We start from the raw sequence: 27,588 nt of genomic DNA, 5'->3' as shown, positions 1-27,588 counted from the left end.
GGTTTTCTGACAGTTTCTCTACACCTCATTTTGGTCCCCCTGCACGCGGCTTGGACGTGCCCAGCCGCCCAGGCTGGAAAGCCATCTAGTCTGACAGTGGAATCTACCAATTCGGATAGCGGGGGCACCTCTGGCTGGCGCTTCCCGAGTATCACCTACACCAAAGGTAGGGAGAACCAGGACGGTGCCGCGATGCCCTCTGGGAAATGGAGTCCAGTCCCTTTGACAACTCAAACACTGCTTATTCTTTACTGGCCTCCAGGAACTTTTCTTCAAGTCCATAGTGCCCCGGGCTCGAAGAGAATTATTACCCGGCCCTGGGTCTTTAAGGCTGTACTCTTTTTCAGATGCCAATGGGCGGGGGGGGGGGGATTTAAAAAAAAAGACATTTATACACACACGTGACGTGCACCGCTGAGTTATTGCTGAAGCTCCAACTCCTCCCACCACGGAAAGAGCACCTGTTCCTCCTGGACCATTAAAGGGGAAGGTGAGCCTGAGCCTAAGCATCTCCCCTATGCGTGGGCCTAGGGAACAAAAGCTGTCACCTGTGATTTGCCCCTCTCCTCTGGGCCTTGAGGCCAATCATAACTGACACAGGCTTCCTCCACTAGGCAGCACCCCTACCCTTGATCCAGAAATGTGTTTCCCTAGTTCTATATTCATCTTGGCCTTCCTGTTTCAAGTGTCAGATCTATTGGTGAAGCAGCCCTGAGGCATTTATAGCCAAGCCACAAGAGTGATAGTGGAGAATTTCTTTGGGGCCCTGTGAGGAAAAACAGGAAGTGGTAGAGGCAGGATGGGCAGGGCCCTGAAGAGCCCTGTGCAAAGTGGCCCTTCTGGCTAGTTTATTTGGTTGGGTCAACAAGGTCTTCAGAGGGTGTGCCACATTAGCAGGTCCCCCCAACTGCCCAGCAGCCACAAAATACGCAACCATTTGACCCTCCCTTAATGCCATGCAAGGATCTCCTCCACCCAACTCTCAGCCTGCTCCACCTCTAGGAAGCAGTCGGTAAGCCTGAGCCATGTGGTCCAGAGCACAGAGGATGCAGAGGAAGAGCAGTCATTCATGGACATCCCAGATCTCAGACAGCAGTGGCGGGAGCTTTTTGTCCTGCAGGCGAAGTGCAAACACTTGTTCTGAATGGACGCTGCTCAAAGTCCTGAGGCTCACCAACTTCATTAGCATCCGTGGGAACATCAGCCGGTCCTGGGGGTGGGGGAGGAAATCTAAAGTGGGTATCAGAAAATGGGCCTGTGTGGGGTGTGGTGGCACACGCCTTTAATCCCAGCGCTTGGGAGGCAGAGGCAGAGGCAGAGGCAGGCAGATCGATGTGAGTTCGGGAGGCCAGCCTGGTCTACAGAACGAGTCCAGGACAGCCAACGCTAACACAGAGAAACCCTGTCTGGAAAAAACAAAACAAAACAAAACCAAAAACAGAAAATGAGCTTGGCCAGGCAGTGGTGGCGCACGCCTTTGATCCCAGCACTTGGAAGGCAGAGGCAGGTGGATCACTGTGAATTTTGAGGCCAGCCAGGAACAGTCAAGGCTACATAGAGAAACCCTGTCTTGAAAAACCAAGAAAAGAAAATGGGTCTGAAGAGCAGATGAAAAGGGGGGGGGATGGAGGTATGGGGGGGCCGGATACTCACATGGGGGTGGTTGATGGAGACATAGGCATGCAGGGCCTCCACGTACGTGTGCTGCAGCCTTTCTACTTGGAGCTGGTCCTGCACGTTGGGCCGGTCTGTAGATCACCAACAAAATTGAGGAGCAGCTGTGGCCCAAGGTCTTGGTTCCATACCCCAAATCACAACTCCCTCATAGGGACATGTCCCCGCCCAGCCTCTCTCAGCCACTATAGAGGCTGTAGCCCTCCCCGGGGGACAGGGGTGGGGGGGACAGGAAGGGGGAAAGTCTCTCACTCAGTCCCCCTGTGGCCCCCTCCTCCACACCTGCCCTCCTCCACACCTGCCCTCCTCCACACCTGCCCTCCTCCACACCTGCCCTCCTCCACACCTGCCCTCCTCCACACCTGCCCTCCTCCACACCTGCCCTCCTCCACACCTGCCCTCCTTCACACCTGCCCTCCTCCACACCTGCAGAGAAGATGCTGATGGCAATGAGCAGGGCGAACTCGGCGTCATTGAGCTGCAGTTCGTTCATGGCTCTGGAGAACTCAAAGATGGGGTTGATGAACTCCACCTGAAGCCCTGGGGAAGGCGGAGGGAGGCTGAGGGCCGTGGCAGGAGCGGGGAGAGCATCCTCCAACTCAGCGTGGGGGAACTGCTAGGAAGTCGCTAACGGACCTCTAGGTTTCTGCCATGCAAGAACAACCATCTAAACGCCCCTAAGCCTCCTCTGTGGAATGCGGCTGGATCTATCAGAGCTAGTGTGCTGGCATGGTGGCGCATGAATGTAACTGAAAGAGGAGTCCAAGTTCCAAGCCAGTTTGGGCCGCATAGCAAGGTCCTGTCTCAAAACAAAACAAAGCAAAGCAACCCCCCGCCCCCAAATCCTGTCATGATGGTTACTTGACTGTCCACTTGACAAAACTCTATAATCACTTAGGAGACAAAGCTTTAGGCAAGTCTGTGAGGGACTGAATAAAAAGGAAGGTGAGTACTCGCATCCATCTGTCTCTGCTTCCTGACTGTGAATCCCACGCGGCCGCCTATATCTTTTGCTGCCACTCCTTAACCCCAGGGTGGACTGTACCCTCAAACCAGGAGCAATGATGCCCTTCCTTCTTTAAGTTGTCTTTGGAAGGCATTTTGCCATGGAATTGAGAAGAATACCAAAGGTGATTATATAGCAAAGTATGCAGAAGGCTTAGCGCAATGTCTGATGTATAAAAAGGGTTGAATTAGAACAGGTGGTGTCGGCACACGACTGCCATCCCAGCACTCTGGAGACAGGGGCAGGTGGATTAATGAGGCCAGCCCGATCTACAGAGTGAGTTCCAGGACAGCCAGGGCTACAGAGAGAAACCCTGTCCCAAACAACAAACAAGCAAAAAGTGATAAAATAAATAACAATTATAGAGCTGGGTGTGGCGGCATATGCCTTTAATCATAGCACACAGGAAGGCAGAGGCAGGCAGATCTCTGAGTTCAAAGCCAACCTGGTCTACAAAGTGAGTCCAGAACAGCCAAGGCTACACAGGGTGGGGGGGGGGGGAGGAATATATATATAACAATTACATATTAAGATTCTCAAGAGTGCCACATTTCTAAAAATATAGGTATCTCTTACTTTTCCTTATAAAGAAATCCTTTTTTGCCTGGCAAATGGCCTTATCTGAACACTAAAGTTATAGCTGATATATCACACACTGAAGAGAATACAACAATGTGGCTGAGGGTGTGGACTGAGGCTCAAGACTGTCAGCAGTTGACTCCCCTGAATCTACCAAGTTAGATGACTTGAAGCAAAATATTTAACCTTCTTGGGCCCTAGAATCCCCATCTGTAATACAGAGATAATAATATCTACCCCAAGCCGGGCATGGTGGTGCACGCCTTTAATCCCAGCATTTGGAAGGCAGAGGCAGACGATCGCTGTGAGTTCAACGCCAGCCTGGTCTACAAAGCAAATCCAGTACAGCCAAGGCTACACAGAGAAACCCTGTCTCGAAAAACCAAAATAATAAAAATTTAAAAATAATATCTACCTCATAAACTTCTTAGAATAATATTCCCCTCAGTTGACTTCTCATCTCCCCCCCCCCCCCGCCTTTTTTTTCTTTTTGTGAGACAGGGTCTCCTAACATAGCCCTTGGCTGTCCTAGACCTCACTATATAGAGCAGGCTGTCCTAACACTCAAAGAGATATGCCTGCCTCTGCCTCCCAAATGCTGGGATTAAAAGTGTGTGCCACCATACCTGGTTTCTCTTTTGATTTTTGTTTGGGGGTTTGGTGTGGTTATTTTTTGTTTTGTTTTGGTTTTTTTTTTTTTGTGACAAGATCTCATATAACCCCAGACTAGCCTTATACTCCCTATGTAGCCAAGGATGGCCTTGAACTTGTGTGTGTGTGTGTGTGTGTGTGTGTGTGTGTGTGTGTGTGTGTGTATACACATACATGGGGCGGGTGCACTTGCCCATGCGTGCACATGTGGAAGCCAGAAGCCTACATTGAGTATCTTTCTCTCTTGTTTGATTTTTTGAGACAGCGTCTCTCTGGGTAGCCCTTGCTGTCCTGGATTCCTTTGTAGCCCAGGCTGGCCTCAACTCACAGAGATCCACCTGCCTCTGCCTCCTGAGTGCTGGGATTAAAGGGGTGTGCCACCACACCCACATCCACCTTAGCTTTTTGAGAGACAGCTTCTCACTAAGCTTGGAGCAAGCCATTTCATCTAGAGTAGCTGGCTAGCGAGCCCCAGAGAGTCTTCTGTCTCTACCTGCTCCTCAGCACAGGCAATCCAGGTGTGCACCACCACCCCCATCCCATGGACATTTGTCTCCCAATTTAAAACAAAACAACAAAACCCAACAATAATAGACCAATCTTCTTGCAGAGAAGACAAGGAGCATGCAACGCCGTGACCTGCAGCCTAGATGCCCAGTGAACACTTTTTCCACCCGCATTGTCAATGTCTCTACCCAACACTGTTTTCTAGGCTTTCTCAGATTTCCTTTAGCAACCATCTGCTCTACTCTTCCACTTGAGGTTTCTTGATGAGTCACTTCCTGTATTTTCACCCTGATGTCTATCAAGTGTTGTGTGTAGATCTGTTCAATAGGCAAGCTTCATTTTATAAAGCATTTCTTGATGGAATTTTAAGCTTCAAAGTATGCTAAAAAGTCCCTTCATACAAAGAAAAAGAGAGACTTCTAGAGTTGAGCTGTGCTCCCATGAGCGTCTACTAATGCTTGCTGGATGAAACCCTCAGATGAGACCGGCTCAGATCATTAGTCAGCCACTGTGCACAACATATGGGAGTGGATGTAGAACGGACAGAGACTTGACAAAGCAGAGCCTCTAGGGAAGGAAACAGAGGGCCCAAAAATAAAAGTGAGAGAGAGAGAAAACAAGATAGATAGGCTTTTTCTTTTTTTTTTAAGATGGTTAAAAAGAGAAAAAGAAAAAACAAAACAAAAGCCTTCTGTTCTTTTTTTCCCAAGAACACACTGATAAAATGAAAAACATGATGACATCAAAGTTGCTTAAATAAAGAAATCTTACAAATAGGTACGGATTCAGCTAACACAAGTCCACAAATGCTGAAGGAGCAGGAAGGGTCTAAGAAAGAGAGTGTTCTCACAGAGGTGAGGGTTAAGAAAGTCTGAGACGGCAACCATTCGAGGGAAAGGGGTTTGGTAGAAAAGAGGAGTGGGACGGGTTTTAAGTGTGGCCAGAGCTAGGAGCCCAGATATTCAGAAAACAAAGAAACACAAGAGGGAGCCGGGCGTGGTGGCACACACCTTTAATCCCAGTACTCGGGAGGCAGAGGTAGACGGATCATTGTTAGTTCGAGGCCAGCCTGGTCTACAAAGTGAGTCCAGGACAGCCAAGGCTACACAGAGAAACTCTGCCTGGAGGGGGAAAAGAAGAAGAAGAAGAAGAAGAAGAAGAAGAAGAAGAAGAAGAAGAAGAAGAAGAAGAAGAAGAAGAAAAAGGAGAAGAAGAAAAAGAAAGAAATGCAAGAGGGGCTGACAGAGCCTTGCCCTTCCTTGCAATTAAGAGAGGCCTTCCTAGAAAGACATATGGGAACAAGAGGCTCATGGGTTGGCCTGAGTCACCCGATGCCAGGGAAAGCTTTCTGAACTCTGGCCTGGAACCCAGGGCCTCCCAGCCCTGAGAACAGTCACAGCATCAGCATCATTTCACAGCCTCCTCTCTCAGCTGCCAAACTCCTCAGTCTGCTCCAGACTTCTATCCTCTCCAAGCCCCCGCCTCACGCACATGACTGACAGCTGACTGGGAGAAACTTGGACTGCCTAGTGCTAAGCAGGCACCAGAACCCAGCACCAGTTCCAACCAGTTCTCAGGGGGAAGCCTGGATTTGATGCTACAGCCCTCCTCTTCTGCATGTTTGTCATGCGTCAGCTCTGCTTCTACAAGTCATCAGGAAGAGAGACTGAGAGTAAGGGTCAAACGGACCTGCATGATCCTTAAAGAGCATTGTGTGAAAAAGGTTTCTTGCCTTTTGTCTGATAAAAGGCCTGATATGGTGGTTTTCAGTTTTTTTCTTCTAGCTACACAATATTTTCAAATATTAAGCACAAGCACAGTGCAGATTAGCACATCCTGGCTAAAGCAAGGATAAAGGCCACTGCTCTGCCTTGTCTGGTCTCCTCCAAGGAGATGCTTGCATAAACTCCTCAGGCACATCAGTGGGTGTTTCTGTTTGGAGTGGCTTAAGTAGCCGATCAACATCCCAAACTCTCTCTTGGAAAAACAAGTGGCATCTTCACTGTATAAGCCCCAGAACCTTAGACCCATGGCTCTCCAATCATGATGGGCGCCATGATGCAAGGCGCCAGCCCCCTGGCCATCTCACGTCTCACCTGCTTTGGCAAAGTCTTCCCGGTTGTAACTGAAGTCCTTGAGGAAGGTGATGCTCTCACTGCCAGGGTTGTACCTCCGTGACGTCTCCAGAAGCATCACCTGCACACAAGCAGCAGCTTTCAGACGGGGACGAAGGGGCTGGTCTTGGCACGTGGCCCTTGAAAGGAGGTGGATTTCCCTTTCCCAATGGCTTGGACTCTCCAAACTGGATTTCTGGAGGTCTCCTATGGAAAATCCTAGTCTGGCTCTCCCTTCATCCCACTCCCTTTCCAGCCACCTCGATCGCAGAGGTCTTCAGCAAGGCGATCTGGTCCTCCCTGCTGAGCTGCAGAAAGCCGGGGAGTTGCTTGGCAAAGTCAACAATCTCCTGCACTGACACGATGGCCAACTCAGTAAAGTGGGCAAAGCGCTGCTGACGGGCTTCCCGGCTCTGAGGGTCAGGTGTAATGGGCCATGGCTACCCAGGGTTGGCAAGGAAGGAAAAGGTAAATTGCTGTTGGTCAAGAAGTTAGCTGATGCTTCAGGTAGAGCCACCTCTCCCCAGGTCAGCAAGTACCGTGACTCGCAGTCGGTCAGAAAAGGAGCGCTTGTTACACTGCTGCTGGGCGGCCACCAGCTTCTCAATCATGCCCAGTTGCTCTGGGCTGAGCTGTGGCAGGACTTGGGGAGGTGTGGAAACCGTTGGGGACCCCAGTGTGGCTTGAGCCTGTTCCTCTTCTTGCCGCTTCAGCTTCTTCAATCGGATCTGTTCTTCTGACAGGACACCTACAGACAAGGCTGGATGTGAGGCAGGAAGTGGGACAAGGGTGAACAAGAAGCAGAGACGGGGTAGAAGGGATGGTTTGATGCCCCAGAAACAAAATGTGTGTAAAAACAAGGACATTGTTTATTTTATTTTTTTCCCCCCAAGATAGGGTCTCAATATGTAGCTCTTGGTTATCCTGAACTGGCCTTGAACTCATTGAGATCCACTTCTGTCTCCTGAGTGCTGGGACTTAAAGCGTCTGCCACTCTGCCTGGATAAGGAAGGTGTTCGTTTGTTTGGTTGGTCCTGGTTTTTCAAGACAGGGTTTCTGGAATTCACTATGTAGACAGGCTGGCCTTGAACTCAGAGATCCTACTTCCTCTGCCAACCAACTGTTGGGATTAAAGGCGTGCACCACCACCAGCACTGGGCTCGGATAAGGAAGTTTTAATCCACACTCAGGAGATCCCTACAGGGGTAAACATCTGTCTGCCCTCACAACAGGACACCAATATTTTCCCATCAGCACTACCCAATTTCTGTCCCGGACACTTACACTCCTCCCGCATGCCTGCCTGGCGGCATTTCCGAAGCCGACACTCCTGGCATTTCCGCCGCATGTAGGTGTCCATGGGACAGTGGCCACCACTGTGACAAACATAGCGTGCTCCCTTGATGACACTGCGACGGAAGAAGCCCTTGCAGCCCTCGCAGCTCAGCACGTTGTAATGGAAGCCAGAGGCTTTGTCTCCACATACACTGCACAGCTCATTCCCCAGCATTTTGGGGGCTGGCCCCTTTTTCCGCTTTTGTGGACGAAGCTCTGGATAGAAACACAAGGCTTAATGTCCTCCCTCCCTTCATCACTCTTGGCCAGGCACTTTCCATTTCCGTCACACACACACACACACACACCCCTCTCTGACTCACAATATGTAGCCTTGGAACTCCTGTGCTCAAGTGATCTTGCCTCACCTTCCAGAGTAGCTGGCATTACCAGGGCGTCCCACAGTGTCTGGCTTAATCTATCAAAACAATTGCTGTCTTCTACCAAGGACTATTGCGTCCTAAGTACTATATGAGCTCTTTATAAGCATTGATTCTTAAGGGTTAATTTCGATTAACAAACAATGAAAGTGAGGCTCAGAAACACCTAAGACACAGAAGAAACTCACACCAAAGTCACTGGCCCAAATTGTTTGGACTTAACTGTGATATTAGAAGGCGAAGGTCCCCAGGGGTCCCCTCCCAGATCTAGGAAGCCCCACCTTCTACAAATCCAGATGAGTCTTACCTGTAGGCTCTGGAAAAGTCTCTGCCCTAGGGAGCAAAGCTGTGGGCTCTGCTGCCTTCAACCCCATCCTCAAAGCATCCCCAGTTGACTGGGGCATTCTGGCTTCCTCCCTGAGAACGCAGCCGTTGACTCCCTGGTTTCTTGCATCTTGGGTTTCTGTCTTCCACAACTCCGTTGCAGAGTCTAAACCCAAAAGAAGCACAGGGGGCCAGGTGTAGGTGCCAGTCCTATCCAGACTCCATCCCTGAGTGTCTTGGCTGGGAAACTACAAACTTAACTATACCATGAGAGGGCAGTCAAGCTAGCCAGGCATGGTGGCACACACCTGTAATCCCAGCACTCAGGAGGCAGAGGCAGATGGATCTCTGAGTTGGAGGTCAGCCTGGTCTACAAAGTGAGTTTCAGGGCAGCCAGGGCTACATAGCGAAACCCTATCTCAAAGGGGGAAAAAAAAAAAAACAAGAAAAGAAGGCAGCCTAGCCCCAGTCATGCCTTCAGATTCCAGCGTTCTGTGGGATCTAGGACTATCAGTTGCAGTCCTTTGCAACTGACTTATTTTTTTCCCCAGCTGGGCATGGTGGTGCACACCTTTAATCCCAGCACTCGGGAGGCAGAGGTAAGCAGATCTCTGAAAATTCAAGGTCAGACTGGTCTACAAAGCAAGTCCAGGACAGCCACGGCTACACAGAGAAACCCTGTCTCAGAAAAACCAAGAAAAAAGAAAGAAAGAAAGAGAGAAAAGAAAGAAGGAAGAACTTTTTTTTTTTTGAGACAAGGTTTCTTTGTGTAGTCCTGGCTGTCCTGAAACTTGCTGTGTAGACCAGATTGGCCTCGAGCCTGCCTCCTCTTCTTCCCTAGTGCTGGGATTAAAGGCATGTGCCACTACATCCAGCTAGCACATAAAGATCTTAAATGAAGGTGCTACCCTTTGCCTCCTTGGGGATGATGGAGGGTGTCAGGCAGATTCTCAAAGCTCGAGCCATCTAAGCATGGACCGTGTCAGCTCTCCTCAGAAGCAAACCCAGACCAAGGACACTAGGGGGCTACCCCTCATCCAGCACTTGAACCAGGGCAAAGGGTTCCAGTAAGAGACAAGCAACTCCAAGACTAGATCTGCCGGGGGAGGGGGCGAAGGGGACTTGATTCCTGAGGTAGGAGAGGAGCCAGAGGCCTGGGCTCAGGGAGAAGGTCTGAACAGAACAGCTTACCATGAGAAGCACTAGGCACTGGGGCCTCCAACCACAAGGACATCCCTTCTTGGAGCCCTGGTCATTACCAAGACACAGTCCTGTGGGAATAAGCCAGGTTACACTCTTCTAGAACTAGGCCTTGGCTCCCTTCTGTGCCGCCTTTTATCTGTCCTCATATCAACTGACATTTACTTGTCATGGGTCAGCCTGTAAAGCCTTCTTTACTATACCCCTATGCAGTCAGGAGTGTGCGTGCGTGTGTGTGTGTGTGTGTGTGTGTGTGTGTGTGTGTGTGTGTGTGTAATTTTTTTTTTCAGTTCTGGAGATTGAACTCAGGTCTTCATGCAGGCTAGGCAAATGGTCTGCTTTTGACCTGTATACTTCCAGCCTGTCAGGACTATTCTTAAGTCCATTTTAGAGATAAGGAAACTAAGGTTCAAAGAGATTAAGGAAACTGCCCATAGTCACCACACAGGCAGAGATGGTACAGGGAAGCGTAGCCTCCTGAGTTCTTGGCCCTGTTCTATCCTTCTAAATTGGCAGGACCACGAGACTGGATCCAAGTTCACACTATGAGTCTACTTTTTAGTCTTTTCTCTGACATTTCTGAAGTCCCAGAATAAAGTTCTTGTTCCAAGAATCGTCTCCTCTACCAGAAGCCCTCCAGTTCTTCTGAGACCTAGTAAAACTCTACCCTTGCCCCGGGATACCATTAGCGTCAATCCTCACTTCTCCCAGAGATCCTTCCCAAGAGCATCCTCCCGTCCCATCCCTCCCCACCCAGAGGCAAGGACAGAGCCCTCAGCCACAGTCGCGGAGCAGACCACCAGGCCACCAGACTTCTTGGCTCCGTAGTCTCTGGAGCCCCCTTGCTGAGAGAAGAGGGTGTTGCAGTACCTGGCCGCAGCTGGCAGCCACGGACTAGAGCTGAGCACACAGTGGCTGGCAGGGAGAAGCAGCAATGTAGGAAAAAGCTGAGGGGAGCGACTGTCAAGGGGTCCTTCCTACTGGCGACCCGGAGTCCAGAGCCTCCAGAGGCCCCCGCCCACGAGGTAGCTTCCCCACTAGGCTAACTCCTCCCCAGCCGGCCACCCCCTTAGCCGGCGCCACCCTGTCCCCTACCCTCTACCAAGACTGTCGCACTTCCCCGCCGACCGGCCCAGTTCCATCTCTCTCCTTCCTCTCTTCACCCTTGGGGGCTCTTTGCTCTTACAGGACTGCTTCTCAGGCACCCTAATCCCAGCAGCCTCCAGAGTCAGCGTTCCCTCCTCCCTCCCCCCATAGACACCTCGCGGAGCAAAGGTCCCGGCACGGCCCGGAATTGCGACACCAAGCCCCAGCCTGTGTTCCCAGCCTCCCTCCTCCTCTGCCTCTGGGAAGGCGCCAAGCTCTCTCCACTAGCCCCAGGACTGAGCCAAGCGGGGAGAACTCCAAGGGTGAAGACAGGCAGGTGCTGGGCCTTCCCGTGAGTTTGTGTGTGGGTGCCCTAACAGGGGACAGAGAAAGGAAGAGGCCTGGAAAAGGAAGCCTGGGAGAGGAGACAAGCAGATGCTAGCAACCCAGCCCCACGCCACACCCACACCTACACCTACACCCACGCCTCCCAGGATAGACCTCCCAAGAATCTGGGAGCAGCCCCATCTGAGGTGATGTCGAGATCTATAGATCTAAAGTCATGGCTTTCCTGCTCTGCTGCCTGGGACAAAAGACTCAGCCCTGAAGGAACACATCACGTTTCATTGATTTAATCTCCCAAGGGGATCAGCAGCTGGCTTAGAGAAGAAGAAACAGCAGACCATGTTTCTGTTTGTTGAATGATACGTAAAAACAAACAAACAAACAATGTCTCCCTTCTAGCCCATACTTGTTAGCTTGAGTTCATTTGAACTAAGCATAATCATTTCTCGTTTGGGTTCTGGATTCAAACCTCCGTATACGGGCTACAACCCAGGGTATCGTCTCTGCTGGGAAAACACTCCTTGGCTGAATTTTACTCCCATCTGACTGTGTGAGCTTGACTGAGCAAGTTAGAATCTGAACCTCTCTATTTTTAAAAAATAAATAATAACAATAACAACAACAATAATAGCTTTGCCACATAAAACCAATGTGAGAATAAGAGTCAGCACAAAGTGTCTCAGTAATGTTAAAGAACATTTTTTTTTTTTTTTTTTTGGTTTTCCGAGACAGGGTCTCTCTGTGTAGCCTTTGTTGTTCCGGACTCGCTTTGTAGACCAGGCTGGCCTCGAACTCACAGCAACCCTCCTGCCTCTGCCTCCCAAGTGCTGGGATTAAAGGTGTGCGCCACCACACCCGGCTACAGTAATGTTCAGGGATGGCCAGGGGTTACCATTCCCTCCTAATTCCTTTAGCGGTTTATCATCCTATCACCTTGAGCCTGTACACTGTCAACCCTTTAAATCTTTGTTTCCATATACAAACCCCTCACTATGGCTTTGGTTCCTGAGAGCAGCTCCAAAAGGGAGGCAGAAAGGTTAACTGGCTCCATTGCACACAGCACACTGATGCTAGACTGAGACCACACAGTTAGTGGCCAAGCTGAGATCAGAAGCCAGATGTTCTCTCTCCGGGCGCTCTGATCTTTTGTTCTTCCTGTGTTCGAGTCCAGAACACTTTCGGGTCTGAAGGAAAAGCTCTGAAGCCAGGGTTAGTGGTCGGCAGGGCTGGTGGTCGGCAGGGCTGGTGGTCAGCAGGGCTGCTGAGCCGCAGAGGTCTACAGATGCGTCAGTTCAGATGTGAGAAACAGGAGTTGAGGTTACTGCTGGCCGTTCACCCTCTGCCCCATTCCCAGTTTCCTGCTCACAGGCTCTTCCTGTTTTGCCGTGAACTCCAATTCCCATGGGTCCACATTAAAGCATAGGACAGGGACCATACAAGCAGCCAGAGGGACCGAAACAGAGAGGAATAGGGCACAAGGGAAGAAAACAGAGGAAATGAGAAGAAAAAAAAAAAAAAGAGTGAACAGGGTTGTGGGTGTGGGACAGGAGGAACAGGATGGGGGAAGGGCAAGAAAGCTGAAGTAGGAGAGGGGCTTGGTGAACGGTGAGAGGAAGCGCAGGGTGAGCCAAGGAAACGAGCCGAGACTGGGAGCATGTGTGAGGAGACGGCAGGCTGCGGGGGTGTTGCGAAATCTGCCCATATATTCATTTTTTCACATTCAGAAAAAGCCCCTCTGGTAGCCCCCTCGTCAGCTTCTGCCTCTGGCTTTTGCTCTTCTTCCTTCTCATCACAAGGTCATCCCCACACAAGGCCTCCACCCTGGTCTGGACACTTATGAATCATGAGCACAAGGCTCTCCAATTCTTCTCCTCTGTTCCTTCCCCAATTTTTTACAAGGGCCTGCCACCCTGGGAAAGTAGCAACCAAGGACAGCAGCCACAGATTGGGAGGGCTCAGTCCCGGCATGCAGCCAGTGCTCTCCCCTCGCCCAAGTGCCAGCATGGTAGCACACTCAAGAGATGTCTCTGATCTAACCTCATTTCAAGGAACTTGCAATGGAACATTGGCCTGAAGCCCAGCGGCATTATCTTCTAGGGGGGGTAAAAAAAATCTCCCTCATCCATTCCTGGTCCTACTGCCTCTCTCCTGACTACCTACAAGGTGCTTCCCAGGAACACAAGTACACACAGACAAGCCCAAGCCGCAGCCCACTGACCCAGGCTAGAGTCAGCTGCTGAACAAACAGGTCCTCCTCCAAGCCAGGGAGGTAGGACAGCCCAGTCGCTGTAGGAGAGGCAACATTGGCGGTACCTCACCACCACAGATTACAGGTGGTGGAAGAGCGTGCCACAAAGAGAACGGAGAGGAGGAGAATAATTGGGAAAGGCTAAAACCTGTTGATGGTATCTCCATGGACTTTGCGGTGACTGACCACTGGGACTTCTGCCCCAGGCCAGGACAAGCACTCGGGTGATCTAGAAGCACATGTCCTACTTTAGTCAGCCCCACCCTTGTGGCACAGTTCCATCAGCCCACAGGAAGTGTTAAGGCCAAGGCATCCCACTCCTATGGGTCTTTTCTATCTTTTTTTTTTTTTAGCTCCTACAGGAAGCAACATCCCTAGGAACATCCTTGGGGAATCTTACTGGTCACATCTCTGACTCCTCCACCCCTGACTTCCAGCAGCCACTTCTAGGCTTGGAACTAGCATTCGCCAGCCCCTGGTCAAACGTGCCACTAAACAACTTCCCCAACGGCAGTCTTTCCCAGGAAGAAGGCTAAGGCACTTACTGTTTCTGGATCCTTCTTTTGGTGCTCTACACGAGTTGAAAGTGAGGGAACCATCTTTCAGAGCCCCAGGAACCTACTCAAGTAGACTTCTGTCCAATCTCCTTCCCCCCGCCCCGAGACAGAGTTTCTCTGTGTGTAGCCCTGGCTGTCCTGGACTCACTGTATAGACCAGGCTGGCCTCTGAACTCACAGGGATCCTCTGCCTCCTGAGTGCTGGGATTAAAGGCTTGCACCACCACGCCCTGCTCTTCTGCCCAATCTCTTAATCACAAAATAAAGAAGAATCTAGGAACCTCTGTTCAGACCCAAACCTGTATGTTCAGACATGATATAGAAGGCAGAACACAAAGAAGAAAAATAATAACTATTTAGGCTTTTCTGCACATTTTATTCTACATGTATTATCATTTCATACATTCTCATGATAAATCTTAGGAGAAGGCTACTAACAAGGTGAGAATATCAAAACTGATTACAGCTGGCAGTGGTGGTGCACACCTTTAAACCCAGTACTTGGGAGGGAGGCAGAGCCGGCTGATCTCTGTGAGTCCCAGGACAGCCAGGGCTCTGTGTAACAGAGAAGCCCAGTCTCAAAAATCCAAAGAAACAAAACCAAAACAAAACAAAAAACTGATTACAGATTAAAAACTGATTCAAAAGCTCAGGCTCTCAACTGGAGAACGTTCAGCTGTTAAGAGCTCTTGCTGCAGCTGGGTGTGGTACTCATATTGAGTGGCTCACAACCACCTGTTGTACAACTCCAGCTCCTGAGATCTGACCCCCTCTGCTGGACTCCATGAGTACCTGAACTCATGTGCACACACACATACAAACAAATAAATAAAAATAAGCTCATGCTCAAATTTAAACTAAAATAAAACAAGCAAATTTACTTTATCCATTATACAAAAATACTTCCAAAAAAGAGGGGAAAAAATGGTTCATTCACCTGGATTTACATTTGCTTCTGCCAACACAGAGTAAGCAGTTATTTTCAAACCTGACCTTACTTTCAGAAACTGACTTATTTGGTCTGGAATAAGCCCATGAATACATCTGTCTGTCTATCCATATACATGATTTTTTTTTCAAGTGGATAAGAACTTGAAATCACCTGTAGAAAATAATGCAAAAACTGAGGTGTTATAAAAGTGAAGCTTTGCTCTGGGCCCTACCATCAGTGTGCAGTGCCCTCATTACCCTGGAATCATTCCTCACTATAAAGTTTGAAATAACATCTGCTTCACCAATCCTCCCCACACAGATGGTTACAGGCACAAAGGATGTAGTCATACTTGAGCAAGTGGGAAGAAAAACAAAGCATGAAGGAGTTTTGTTCTATTTGGTGAGCTAAAGATTTACATTCCAAAAGCACAATGGCCTGGATGATTTTGCAGAGGAAAAGTCATACTAAATTTTTTTGGGTTTTTTTGTTTTTTTGTTTGTTTTTGTTTTTGAGACAGGATCTCCTGTAGCCTAAGCTGGCCTTGAACTTGCTATGTAACTAGAGCTGTCCTTTAACTCCTGATTTTCCTGCCTCAATCTTCCCATATACTGGGATAATTAAATAAAATAATCTTAAAAGTTGCTGGGTGGCGGTGGAAAGTGCCTTTAATCCCAGCACTGGGGAGGCAAAGGCAGGTGAATCTGTGAGTTTGAGGCCAACTTGGTCTACAGAGCTAGTTCTAAGATAGCCACGGCTACACAGAGAAACCCTGTCCCCAAAATCAAATCAAAACAAACAAACAAACAAATGAAAGTAAAACAGCTCTACAAAATGTATATGTGGGGGGGGAGCATGCTTATAATACCAGCACTTAAGAAGCAGAGCCAGGAGGATTTTAAGTCGTAAGCTTGCCTGACCTACAAAGTGAGACCTTGTTTCAAAACAAACAAAAAACCCACACTAATATGCACTTGTCAGTAATGTTCCATTTGATGCCACTTATGTGAAAGGTTACCTTTGATAAAATCTCAAGGTACCTTGGGGCTACCATATACAGCTTAACAATGCAGTTTGAACAGCCTACGTGCACTGTCCATTACAGGGCTGCCTTTGGCAGCACATAAAACTGAAACTGGAGCGATAAAGGATTTTCATATCCCTGCACAAAGATGACAAGAAAATGTGTGAAACATTCTATATTTATTTATTTTTTTATTTTGAGACAGGGTTTCTCTGCGTAGCCTGGGCTGTCCTAAAACTCACTAAGCCAAGGTGGCCTCAAACTCAGAGATCCACTTGCCTCTGCCTACTGAGTGCTGGAATTAAAGGCGGGTGCCACCACAGCCCAGTGCTTAGCATGTGGTAGTAGGAGGATCAGAAGCGTATGGCCTGCCTGGGCTACATAAGACCCTGTCTCAAAAGACAAACACCACCCAGCACTCAGGGAGGCAGAGGCGGGTGGTTCTTTAGTTCAAGACCAATCTGGTCTACAAAAGCAAGTCCAAGACTGCCAAGGCTGTTACACAAAGAAACCCTGTCTCAAAAACAAAAACAAAAACAACAAACAAAACAACCAACCAAAACACACAAAAAAACAAGCAAGTGTGGATTTCAATCTATTCTCTAAACTGGGTGTGCTTAGGCAAATCACTTCTCTCTGGGTTGGTTTTCTAGTCTTCTAAGCCTATAGAGGATCTCTGGGTATCATTTGAGATTATATGCAAAACTGTACTCTATGTTCATGTGTGGACACTTTTTTCCTGGAGAGAGGGCTAATTTTTCATGTGATTTATAAAGGAACTGTAGTTTAGGAAGTTAAGAACTAGTGAAACAAGCCAGCAGGCTGGAGATACAGCTTAGCAGCTAAGAGTTCAGAGGACTCAGGTTCTAGTCCCAGCACACACGTGGCTGTTTATATGTTCCCAGCACACACGTGGCTGTTTATATGTGACACTGTGCTTTCTTCTGGCCTCTGAAGGCATTGTACACACCTGGTTCACAGAAATACATGCAGGCACAGATACACAAAACACCCATTTTCAGAAAGCAGTTTTGTTTCTTGTTGTCGTTTTATCAAGGCAGGGTTTCTCTGTGTAGCTCTGGCTGTCCTAACACTCACTTGATAGAACAGACTGGCCTTGAACTCAGAAATCTACCTGCCAATGCCTCCCAAGTACTGGGACTAAAGTTGTGGACCACCACTGCCTGGCTAGGACTCTTTGTTAGGGTTCTGCTTCTGTAAGGCTACTTATGATGACATCGCTTACCTGCCATGGGGTCACGACCCTGCCCAGGGCCATATAAAAGGACAGACCCACCATGTGGTCTGTCTGTCTGTCTGTCTGTCTCCCTCCCCCTCCCTCCTCTACACCCCCTCTCTCTACTTTTTCTCTCTCTCCCTCCTCTACAGCCCCCCTTACTTTCCCCCCTCTCTGGGGTACCCTCTCCCCCTCTTTTCCTCCCCCCCCATGCTAATTTAATAAACTCCGTATAACATATCTGCTGCCTGGCACCTTCTATCTATCATTGCCTTGTTAAATATAAAATTGTTTGTACTACTTAGTTTCCAAACTTTAGTCTGTTCACTCCTGAGTCTTTGTTAAAGCGACTTGGGAAGTAATGTTTTGGTAGTCAGGTACACAATTTTATCTGGAGTCCAAGGACAGTAACAGATAGTTCTGATCAGATTTGTTTACAGATAATCTGAGATGGGTTTGTTTATAGCGGGAAGATCTGCATCCAAGCATACCAAGGGCCCAAGATCCGATCTGCAACTGTGTGTCATTCTAAGGTGTGGAGTCAAAATTCGGAGGCCAGACTGGTTGTCTGTTCCTAAATCCTAAAGGGCTAATGTCCGGAGAAACGCTGATTCTGTGAAAATCCCACAGTTAGATGCCTGCATCAAAATACAGCCGCAGATGTCTGAAATTCCTCCCATATGAATTATATCCAGGGGATTGAGAAATTTGAACATCCTATACAATCTAACTCCTCTGAAAGGAAGCATGACATTTTGAGTCTTGTTTAATTTAGAGATCGACAGAGAGAAAGGGCTGAAAGTGGGGAGAGGGCTTTGGGGAATGAGGTCTGTTCAGGACATGAATGGTAGACCGAATCAACCTCAAGGGCAAGGGAGTCCAAAGGGCTGTTTACACGCAGTGCCTATATCTCAAACAAGACTACGCAGGGAACAGTGCCAGAGCCAAAGTTCAAACTAAATTACACACAGCAGACAGGCGTAGAAAATGAGGCCCTATACTTTTCCCACACCTCGCTCCAATTCTGCACCAGCTAAGGTTTAGGGATCGAGCTCTGCAGTACTCAACAGAGGCGCTCGCACTCCAGGCTAAGACTCCACTCAGGGCAACCAGCAGCCTGGTAGAAGAAGCAGCAAGCCTGACCTAGGGCTTCTATAAAAACGAGGGCGTTAAGGCTTTTCCGCCCGGAAGACCGCGATACATTCCCACACTCGTCCATCACCACCGATCGTAAACCTTCTGCGTGGAGCATTCCCTCCCTAATCCCGCCTTCTCCCATCAGACTTTCTCAATATTCCTTCCCCCAACCCCCATAGAAAGATGGCGAAGGCTCTACTTCCGGCAAGTGTCCTTACGAAAGCATCCGGGCGGCTGCAGCAGGCACCGCCCAAGGCGTTCCGGCCCCTTTGCTGCCCAGCCTACAGCGGCGATGGCGGGCAGACAGTCCGGTTGGAGCCAGGCGACTCTTTTCCAGTTTCTTCTTGGCATATGCCTAATGGTGATGCCACCCACACAGGCCCGGAGTCTGCGCTTTGTTACCTTGGTAATGGGTGACAGAGTCACCAACGGGTTCGCCAAAGCTGAAAGGGCAAAGGCCGGCTGGTAGAGGGAGGGGCAGAGCTTCTGCTCTGGGGTCCTGGTTCTCACTTCTCAAGGAGGAGAAAGAACTGGTCTGGGAAGCAGCTGGCCGGCCCTTGGTGGATTGCGAGATTGGATTCAGAATTGATTTGGAGCCCTAGGCTATTTTGCAGGGCAGGGCGACCGAGTAATGTTAGGGATATTCTTCCCTGGGATGATTCTTACCCATCATGGGAATTTAGTTAAAGGGTTGAGAGTCACCCATAAAGACTAATTTGATGATCTTTGTTTTCCCAGTCGTTGCCCGTTTCCTCCCCCCAGAAGGCATTGCTTTCACTACTCTACCTGTGCTTTTTGGCTTTGCCTGTTATCTCGGTTACATTGCATGGCCAAATTAGGAACCTCCTGAACTAGGATCCTTTTTCATTGCTTAGTGACTGGAAAGAGGGAATGAGATTTCCTGACATGGGCAGAGGTGGACCCTATCCTTAACTAGAAGACCCTTCTGATTTGTAGACAAACCATTTTCTTTGCTCAGCTGTACCGACATGGAGACCGGTCACCAGTGAAGACATATCCCAAGGACCCCTATCAGGAAGAGAAATGGCCCCAGGGGTTTGGTCAGCTAACCAAGGTGGGTCGGAAGCCAAACTGCAACGCCTCAGGATGTGCTACAGAATGAGTCATGTCTAGAGGACAGAAACTGGGGGTCCCTAAAATGCTAGTTTTCCACGTGGGTTCTGATGGATCAGATGTCTATTTTGTGATGTTGGAAATCAAGCCCAGGACCTTTCTATGTTAAGCACACTGAACTACATCTCCAGCTATGACCAGATTTCTTTCTTCTTTTCTTTTTCTATTTTTTTTTCTTTTTTTTTCCTGAGTCAGGGTTTCTCTGTTAGCCTTGGCTGTTCTGGACTTGAATTGTAGACCAGGCTGGCCTCGAACTCACAGCGATCTGCCTGCCTCTGCCTCCTGAGTGCTGGGATTAAAGGCGTGTGCCGCCACCACCTGGCTTATGACCAGATTCCTTAACAATATTCTGTGCTCAGGACAGAGTCATTCACAGCTAGCCACATATCTTCTGGAATTAACTCATTCCTTACCAAGGGAAGAATGCCTAAATGCCCTAGGGCTTGCAGGCCATTCCTTCCCTTGGAATGTTCTTAACCCTTAGGTTTGCCCGCAGGAGGGGATGCTACAGCACTGGGAGCTGGGCCAGGCTCTGAGGCAGCGCTACCACGGCTTTCTGAACACCTCTTACCACTGGCACGAGGTAAGGCTGGGAGCTTGAGTGGCAAGAGGGATGGGATCTACTGTCTTCTGACCTCAGAGACCCTAAGGGGAGGGCAGGGCGCTCTAGCTTCCCTCCTGAACCGTTTTGGCCCCCAGACAAAACATCTAAGAGCTGGCTAGAATACTGCTCTGGAGTCTGAATTGTCTCTGCTTGTCTGGGAAACGACAAAATTGGCCAAGGGTCCAACTCAGACATTAGGAAGGGTCTGGTAAAGAGTACTTTTTGACTCTGTGAAACAACAGACTTTTTCGTTTTTTTATTTTTGAGACAGGGTTTCTCTGTGTAGCCTTGGCTGTCCTAGACTCACTTTAAAGACCAGGCTGGCCTTGAACTCAGAGCCATCTGCCTGCCTCTGCCTCCCAAGTGCTGGGATTAAAGGCGTGTGCCATCACACCCGGCTAACAACAGGCTTTCTGTCCAGACACTTATTGTCACTAAGGGCCGAGCACTGTGCGAGTGCTTTTCATCTGACAGTATACCATAGAGCTATCCCTGTCTTCATGGGGCTTACCGTGGAGCAGTCTAATAAGCTGGACAGAACCAAGATAAAGGGGGACAGTGAAAACTGCCAAGTGTGCTAGCTCCTAAGGTCCTCTGCTTTCCCCAGTGGTGGAGAAAGCTGTTCCTGTGGTTACCGCTTTCAGCTGCAGCTGCCTCAATCCTCTACATGTTACTGTTCCCTAAAGACCTAGCTCTAATGTAAGCTTGCTCCTCCCTTCCCTATTTTCTTCCTCCCTTTTCATAAACCACCCCTCTGTGTTCCTTCCCCCCACACCCCAACTTCCTCCTTAGTCTCTAAGTCCATTTATAAAGGAGAAGGGAGTATGTTGAGGAGTGGTATCCACTATTAGGACTCTAGGTTATTGCTTTTATTTTTTTAGACAAGGTCTCACTGGGGGCCCTGGTTACTCTTAGGGGTCCTCCTGTCTCTGCCTCTCAAATTCTGGGATTAGGACAGCCAAGGATACACAGAGAGATCCTGTCTCGGGGGAAGGAAAAAAAAAAAGGAGTGTGCACCAAATGCCGGGCGGTGGTGGTATACACCTTTAATCCCAGCACTTGGGAGGCAGAGACAGGTGGATCTCTGTGAGTTCAAGGCCAGCCTGGTCTACAAAGTGAGTCCAGGACAGTTAAGGCTACACAGAGAAACCTTGTCTTGAAAAACAACAAAAAAGTGTGTGCCAAACTGGTAGTGGTGATAATGATGCACACCTTTAATCCCAGCACTCAGTAGACAAAGGCAGGCAGATCTCTGTTTGAGGCTAGCCTGTCTATAGAGAGGGTTCCAAGACAGCCAGCGCTACACAGAGAAACCTTGTCTCAAAAAACAAAACAAAACAAAACAAAAAGTGTGTACCAAGCTGGAATTAGAGGCACACACCTTTAATTCCAGCACTTGAGAGGCAAAGGCAGGTGGGTCACTGTGAGTTTGAGGCTAGCCTGGTCTACATAGTGAGCTTTAGGACAGCAAGAGCTACATGGTATGATCCTGTCTACATCTGTGGAGGTAGGGGGGAGAAGGGGTTTACCACTGCATCTGACAAGGACTCTGGTCTTCATGGGAGGCAAACCAGTTATTAAAGTCTCTCAGATCAAACAGCTTACCAAATGAGTGCTTTAATGAGCAGGACGTATTTGAACTAGAGTTCTTTATGCGGTGGTGATAGACCGGAGCTGAATGTTTGGGGGCCTTGAGGGATAGGTGAGAGCCAGAGGCTGTGTATGCATGGTGAGTTCATAATGTGCCGAGCAACCATCCAGAACATGTTCTCTCTTGGGGCTCTAGTGAGGAGCCAGAGTGCTTCTACACACACAGATTTGTGTTGCCAATCTACAGGTTTATGTGCGAAGCACAGACTTTGACCGTACTCTCATGAGTGCTGAGGCCAACCTAGCTGGACTCTTCCCTCCCAGTGAAGTTCAGCGCTTCAACCCTAACATCTCATGGCAGCCCATCCCTGTCCACACTGTGCCCATCACTGAAGACAGGGTAAGGCTGGCCAGCCCTTCTTAAGAAATGGTGAGGGGACAACTGTGGCTATGGGCCTACTGATCCCAGACCCCTTCTCTACCTGTGTGCCCCGTAATTTGCAGTTGCTGAAGTTTCCGTTGGGCCCATGTCCCCGTTATGAACAGCTACAGAATGAGACTCGGCAGACACCAGAGTATCAGAACAGGAGTATTCAGAATGCTGTGAGTGGGGGCCGAGGTAGAGGTCATCAGACTGCTCTTTCCCCAGAACAGTACTGAGCTCCTGATCCATTTTTCATAGCAATTTCTGGACATGGTGGCCAACGAGACAGGGCTTGCGAACCTGACCCTAGAGACCATCTGGAATGTTTATGACACACTCTTCTGTGAGGTGAGCTGACCAGGGTGCATGTGGGGATTGTTCTCTCAGTAGGTCCAGGTCTCTAGGGTAGTAGAGCACACTGCCTGGATACTACCATCCCCACTGGGAAGGCCCAGCAAGCAGTGCTTATGTAACCCGGGAACTTCCCTCATGGGTGAAATGAACCTCAAAGTGGGAAATGGTTTGCTAGATGTCAGCACTCTACCCTTCTCCATCCAGAGCTCAGTGCTGGGAGATTTCTTTCTGCTGAGTCTGCTCTTCATCCTTGAGCTTCCTTTCCAATGTCCTGCTGCCTGCCATGTCTGCTCTCCCCTTCCTCCCTCACACACACAGGCACCTCCCCCCCCCCCCCCCCCGGGGAGGAAAGCCACCCTTGGAGAGGCTCTGGCCTAGGCCTAAGGAGCTAACCTGCCCGCTGCGATACACAGCAAACACATGGGCTGCTCCTGCCGCCCTGGGCCTCACCCCAAACCGTGCAGCATCTGAGCCAGCTAAAGGACTTCAGCTTCCTCTTCCTCTTCGGGATCCACGAGCAAGTACAGAAGGCCCGGCTTCAGGGGGGTGAGTGACAAGAACAGCATGTCACTACCCTCTCCTCAAAACTCTCCAGCACTGAAAATCTTCTATGGGAGCTTCTCACACACTTTACTGCCTAAAATAATTCTCTGCTCTTTCCAACCAGCTCTCCCTTTACCATCCCTGCTAGTCACCCAAATCTCCCAGTTCTCTGACATTCAGCCTGAGCCACAGGTCTCACCCTGTAGCTCTGGCCAAGCCAGTCTGAACTCTCTCTGTAGACCAGGCTGGCCTCCATTACAGAGATCCACCTGCCTCTGCCTCCCGAGTGCTGGGATTAAAGGCCTGCGCCACCACACCTGGCCAACCATTCTTACTCTTAGGTTTCACACATGTCAGAAGACCCTTCCTCTCTTTCCTAACTGCACACCTCCCTCCAGAGAACTGCTAAGCCTTTGGAGAAAAGAGTAACACGTGCCAGTTACTCCATTTGAGCATTCAAGGGTATACATTTTCAGATCAGGTTTTCAAAGCCTGCACACAGCGGTGTGAAGCAGTCTCAAATTTACACCATGGTCACGCTGTTCAGTTAGTCATGATCACGGCCTCCCTAGCTCAAATGTCCACTCCTGTGTTTAAATACTAATAGCTTGCTTTATCTGTTTCCTCTGTAAACCTGACAGCTCTTAGCAGTAGGTGGTGTAGAGTCCCAGTATGGTCCCCGTGAACTGGAGGAGTTCTCAGGCTTGGTGATCAGACTAACACTAGCATGTGACGAGAGAAGATCAGTGATAGTTTGAGACACTGATACGTGGAATTTATCCTCTTCAGGAGTTCTGCTGGCTCAGATACTGAAGAACCTGACTCTAATGGCAACCACCTCTCAATTCCCTAAGCTTCTGGTTTACTCCGCGGTAAGCTCCAACCTCGGCCACACACATATCCCCCCGGCATACAAGGGTCAAACCAGGAATTGGGTACTTGGCCCTGATTCAGTTCCTGGGATGTGGGGGAGTAACCAGTCCTATAGGCAGCCCCTCTCCCTTACAGCATGACACTACCCTGGTTGCTCTGCAAATGGCACTGAATGTCTACAATGGGAAACAAGCCCCCTATGCTTCCTGCCACATATTTGAACTGTACCAGGAAGATAATGGGTAAGTGAAGCTGCCAAGTGTCGTCTAAAGGAGCACCTGGGATGGCCGAGGGCAACTCAGAGACTCAGTTACGGGCAATGGTGAGCATCCCTGTCTTGCCTCCCGTCAACTCTCAGGAATTTCTCAGTGGAGATGTACTTTCGGAATGACAGTAAGAAGGCACCCTGGCCTCTGATCCTGCCTGGCTGCCCTCACCGCTGCCCACTGCAAGACTTCCTTCGCCTCACAGAGCCTGTCATAGCCAAGGACTGGCAGAAGGAGTGCCAGCTAACAAGTGATACTGCAGACACAGGTGAGCTGCCACCTGCTTCTGTGTTAATCAAGTCCCAGGTCAGTGTTAAAATCACACCTAGAAATCTTCAGGGAGCAGACATATTTCCAGAGGTCTTCCTGCCTTTCCCTGGACAGCCACTTCAACCCTAAGACTGTATTCATATACTCTCCCCAGCCTTCACCCTCAGGTGACACACTTATCACTGAGAAAATAAGAGTCACCAGGAGAGAACTGTCCTTCTCCCGCCACCACCCACCAGCTTATCTGCTTATATACGCTTAGTACTCAGGTGCAGCCTTTCCACTTAGTCTGTGTGGGTCTCTCCTCCCCTTCTCTGGGAATACAGTCCCTTCTCCACTAGACCACTCCCATCGCAAAGCTTAACAAACACTTCTGAGACTCATTTCTGTAGTCTCACTGTATCTTTTTGACCCTTTTAAAGTAAAACCCTTCAAAGAGTTGCCTACACCTTGGCTTCACTTCCTCAGACTATAATCTCAGACTGACATTAAATAATTTTGTGTCACCTTTTGCTGCAATGAAGCTGTTGTCAAAATAACCAATTCTTGGATTCTCTCACCTCAGCCACACAATTGCCATTCCTTCCTTAAACATGTTGTTTTAGTGCTGTGGACATAGCTCAGTGGAAGAATCCATGGCTATCATGTATGAAGCCCTGGGTTCAGGTTTTCACTTACTACAACTCCCTGTTTTCCTTCCTCACTAAATAATGAATAGCCTGATGCTTATCCCTGGCCCTTTCCTTATCTGTCCTGACTCCCAAGGGATCTCATCCATCTCCTCTTTTGTATATGACTTTGATGTATAACTTCTGAGCTAGGCTCTCACCCAGCTGGTCACCAGAGGCCTCTTCTCTACATGGGCGTCAAATAAGGCATCTAAGTTGTGTCTAAAGCAGCATGTCTTCCCCTCAGATCCACTTGTTCATCTTACAGTCAATTTAGAAGACGCTACAGTAGTCTGAGAGTCACACGGTCTGCCACTAGGCACTATCCTCTCATCTGACCCCCCAGTGCACTAGTAGATCCCATCTGCTCTGCTTCTCAGATACTGAGCTCTTGCCTCTCCAGTCTAACACTATCAGTTTTGCCTGAACTGTTCAAAAGCCTAAAGTTCATTCTGGTTCTATTCTTGTCCCTTCCAATCTCAACAAAGCAGAGTTAATTTCTTTTTTTCTTTTCTATTCTTTTTTTTTTTAAACATTTATTTATTATGTATACAATGTTCTGCCTGCAGGTGTACATGATCTTTCATTATAGATGGTTGTGAGCTACCATGTGGTTGCTGGGAATTGAGCTCAGGACCTCTGGAAGAGCAGCCAGTGCTCTTAACCTCTGAGCCATCTCTCCAGCCCCCAGAGTTTATTTCTTAAGTAATATAAATTGAGGCTAAGTGTTTGGCTCAGTTGGTAGAGCACTTGCCTAGCACACAGGGGAAAAGCCCTGAGTTTAATCTCCAGCATTGCATAAACTGGATGTGGTGGTGCACACCTCTAATTCCAGCACTCAGGTGCAGGGAGGAAGATCAGAGATTCAAGGCCATCCTCTACATAGCCAGTTCCAAGACAGTCTGGGCTAAATAAGACCGTGTCATTCATTTATTCGTTATTTAGGTTTTTTTGAGGCAGGGTTTCTCTGTGTTGCCCTGGCTGTCCTGAACTTGCTTTGTAGACCAGTCTGGCCTCAAACTCAGAGATCTGCCTACCTCTGCAAGTGCTGGGATTAAAGGTGTGTGCCACCATGCAGGGGTGTGTGTGTGTGTGTGTGTGTGTGTGTGTGTGTGTGTGTGTGTGTGTGTGTGTGTGTTTGTTAATCACACACTAAACCTAGGATCTCTGCCATGACCACACAGCCTATACTTGGCCTGGCCGTCTCCTGTTTCTGGTGTCCCTTGCTTACTGTTCTCCAGAGATACTTTCTTGCTGAATAATCTAGAACACCAAGCCTATTCGGGTACTAGGGCCTTCTGTACTTGCTTGTCCTCCTACCCCCACTACATGACAGTCTGCTCTCATCTGTTTACTTCTTGACCCCAGGCCTAGTCCTATTTCCTCAGTGACCTCTGACTAACTGGTCTTGCTTATACAGCATCACTAGCCTGTGTTACCACTGCACGACTGTTTACTGCATCTTTTCTCTAGAATGCAAACGCCATGAGAGCAGATGTCTTGACTACCTGTTCTGTTAGAGCAGTACCTGGCACGGGGTTGATGCTCTGTATTTGCTAGATGAATACTAATGGTACCTTTCTTTTCCCCTCCCCTGCCCAGAGGTGATTGTGGCCTTGGCTGTCTGTGGCTCCATCCTCTTCCTCCTAATAGTATTGCTCCTCACTGTCCTCTTCCGGATGCAGGCCCAGCCTCCTGGCTACCATCACGTTGCAGACAGGGAAGACCAGGCTTGACAACCACTCAGTCCCCTTCCCTTTGCTCCTAGGGGAGGTGGGCTGAGTCTTCCTCCTGACTATTGCTGATCCCAGCCCATGGACAGGATGCCTGGGGCTTGGCCTCCCTAATTACCTAAGCCCAAGTGAATGGGTGAGGCTCGGCTGGGTGCACGCCACCTGTGACTCACCATCTACACACCTGACGTTTACCGTGGACTATGTGGACACTGGCTTTCTCCAGATGGGATTTGCCTCTTCTATACTCCCTAAGGACTTGAGAGACAGACAAGAGTTCAGGTTTCACTCAGGACCTGGGATTAAAACCAAAAACCCGAAGAAGCCAGTACTTGATCTGCCTTGCTCTTCCACCAAGCCTTGCTCTTTGTCTTCTAGCCCACATCTCTGGCAAATGGCTTGGAGGACATTGTCCCTTAGTAACTTTTTAGAGGCAAAAACTGCAAATCACTGGGAGGATAAAATATGGCTATCAAGAAACTGGGTCATCAAACAGCAAAGTTCCCCCTTGGCCGAGGCTACCATTAGTGTCAGCCGTTGGCTTGAGCAGGTGCCTCAGGCAGGTCTAAAAATACCTGTATTGTACCTGGACGACAGTGGGAGGACATAGCAAGAAACACATGGAATCATGAAGTGACCTCACCTCAGCTGGGCTGGGCTCTTCAGATGGTGAACTGGACACCTTGACTGTGGCCCAAAATAGGGCTGAAGTGACTCCGAGGAAATGAAGGTTTTGACTGTGAGTGCTGGTTCTGTGCCTTTTTTTCCTTCCCTATTTCTGACTTCCAGGGAGC

General features: G+C 49.1%; 2 protein-coding genes across 12 annotated transcripts; one reads left to right on the top strand and one right to left on the bottom strand.

Annotated features, from left to right (window-relative positions):
• Nucleotides 1-800: 800 nt before the first annotated feature.
• Nucleotides 801-18,679, bottom strand: NR1H3 (nuclear receptor subfamily 1 group H member 3). 10 transcript variants are annotated; one of them, XM_084777659.1, is made up of 10 exons: nt 18,554-18,679; nt 9,762-9,841; nt 8,554-8,736; nt 7,816-8,082; nt 7,071-7,279; nt 6,792-6,971; nt 6,514-6,613; nt 2,101-2,214; nt 1,654-1,748; nt 801-1,210 (listed from the first exon to the last, which is right to left on the bottom strand). In XM_084777659.1, exons 2-10 carry the CDS (start codon nt 9,802-9,804, stop codon nt 1,064-1,066), a joined length of 1,338 nt encoding a protein of 445 aa, XP_084633785.1. In that variant the 5' UTR covers nt 9,805-9,841; nt 18,554-18,679; the 3' UTR covers nt 801-1,063. The 10 variants fall into 10 exon arrangements, with proteins under 10 accessions (XP_084633785.1, XP_084633782.1, XP_084633784.1 ...); XM_084777656.1 differs by lacking the exon at nt 18,554-18,679 and adding an exon at nt 10,866-11,210; XM_084777658.1 differs by lacking the exon at nt 18,554-18,679 and adding an exon at nt 10,873-11,210.
• Nucleotides 2,688-27,537, top strand: ACP2 (acid phosphatase 2, lysosomal). Of its 2 annotated transcripts, XM_084777669.1 has the most exons (12): nt 2,688-2,692; nt 18,612-18,741; nt 19,315-19,410; nt 19,966-20,052; nt 21,911-22,063; nt 22,168-22,266; nt 22,346-22,435; nt 22,855-22,987; nt 23,774-23,856; nt 23,993-24,099; nt 24,216-24,391; nt 26,664-27,537. In XM_084777669.1, exons 2-12 carry the CDS (start codon nt 18,628-18,630, stop codon nt 26,795-26,797), a joined length of 1,272 nt encoding a protein of 423 aa, XP_084633795.1. In that variant the 5' UTR covers nt 2,688-2,692; nt 18,612-18,627; the 3' UTR covers nt 26,798-27,537. The 2 variants fall into 2 exon arrangements, with proteins under 2 accessions (XP_084633795.1, XP_084633794.1); XM_084777668.1 differs by lacking the exon at nt 2,688-2,692 and having other exon boundaries at nt 18,618-18,741.
• Nucleotides 27,538-27,588: the final 51 nt, after the last annotated feature.

This window comes from Acomys minous (genome assembly GCF_964271855.1).
Source record: "Acomys minous genome assembly, chromosome: 3".
Classification (NCBI taxonomy): domain Eukaryota; kingdom Metazoa; phylum Chordata; class Mammalia; order Rodentia; family Muridae; genus Acomys; species Acomys minous.
The sequence above is the reverse complement of the archived record's forward strand: the minus strand, read 5'-3'. Positions and strand labels throughout refer to the sequence as shown.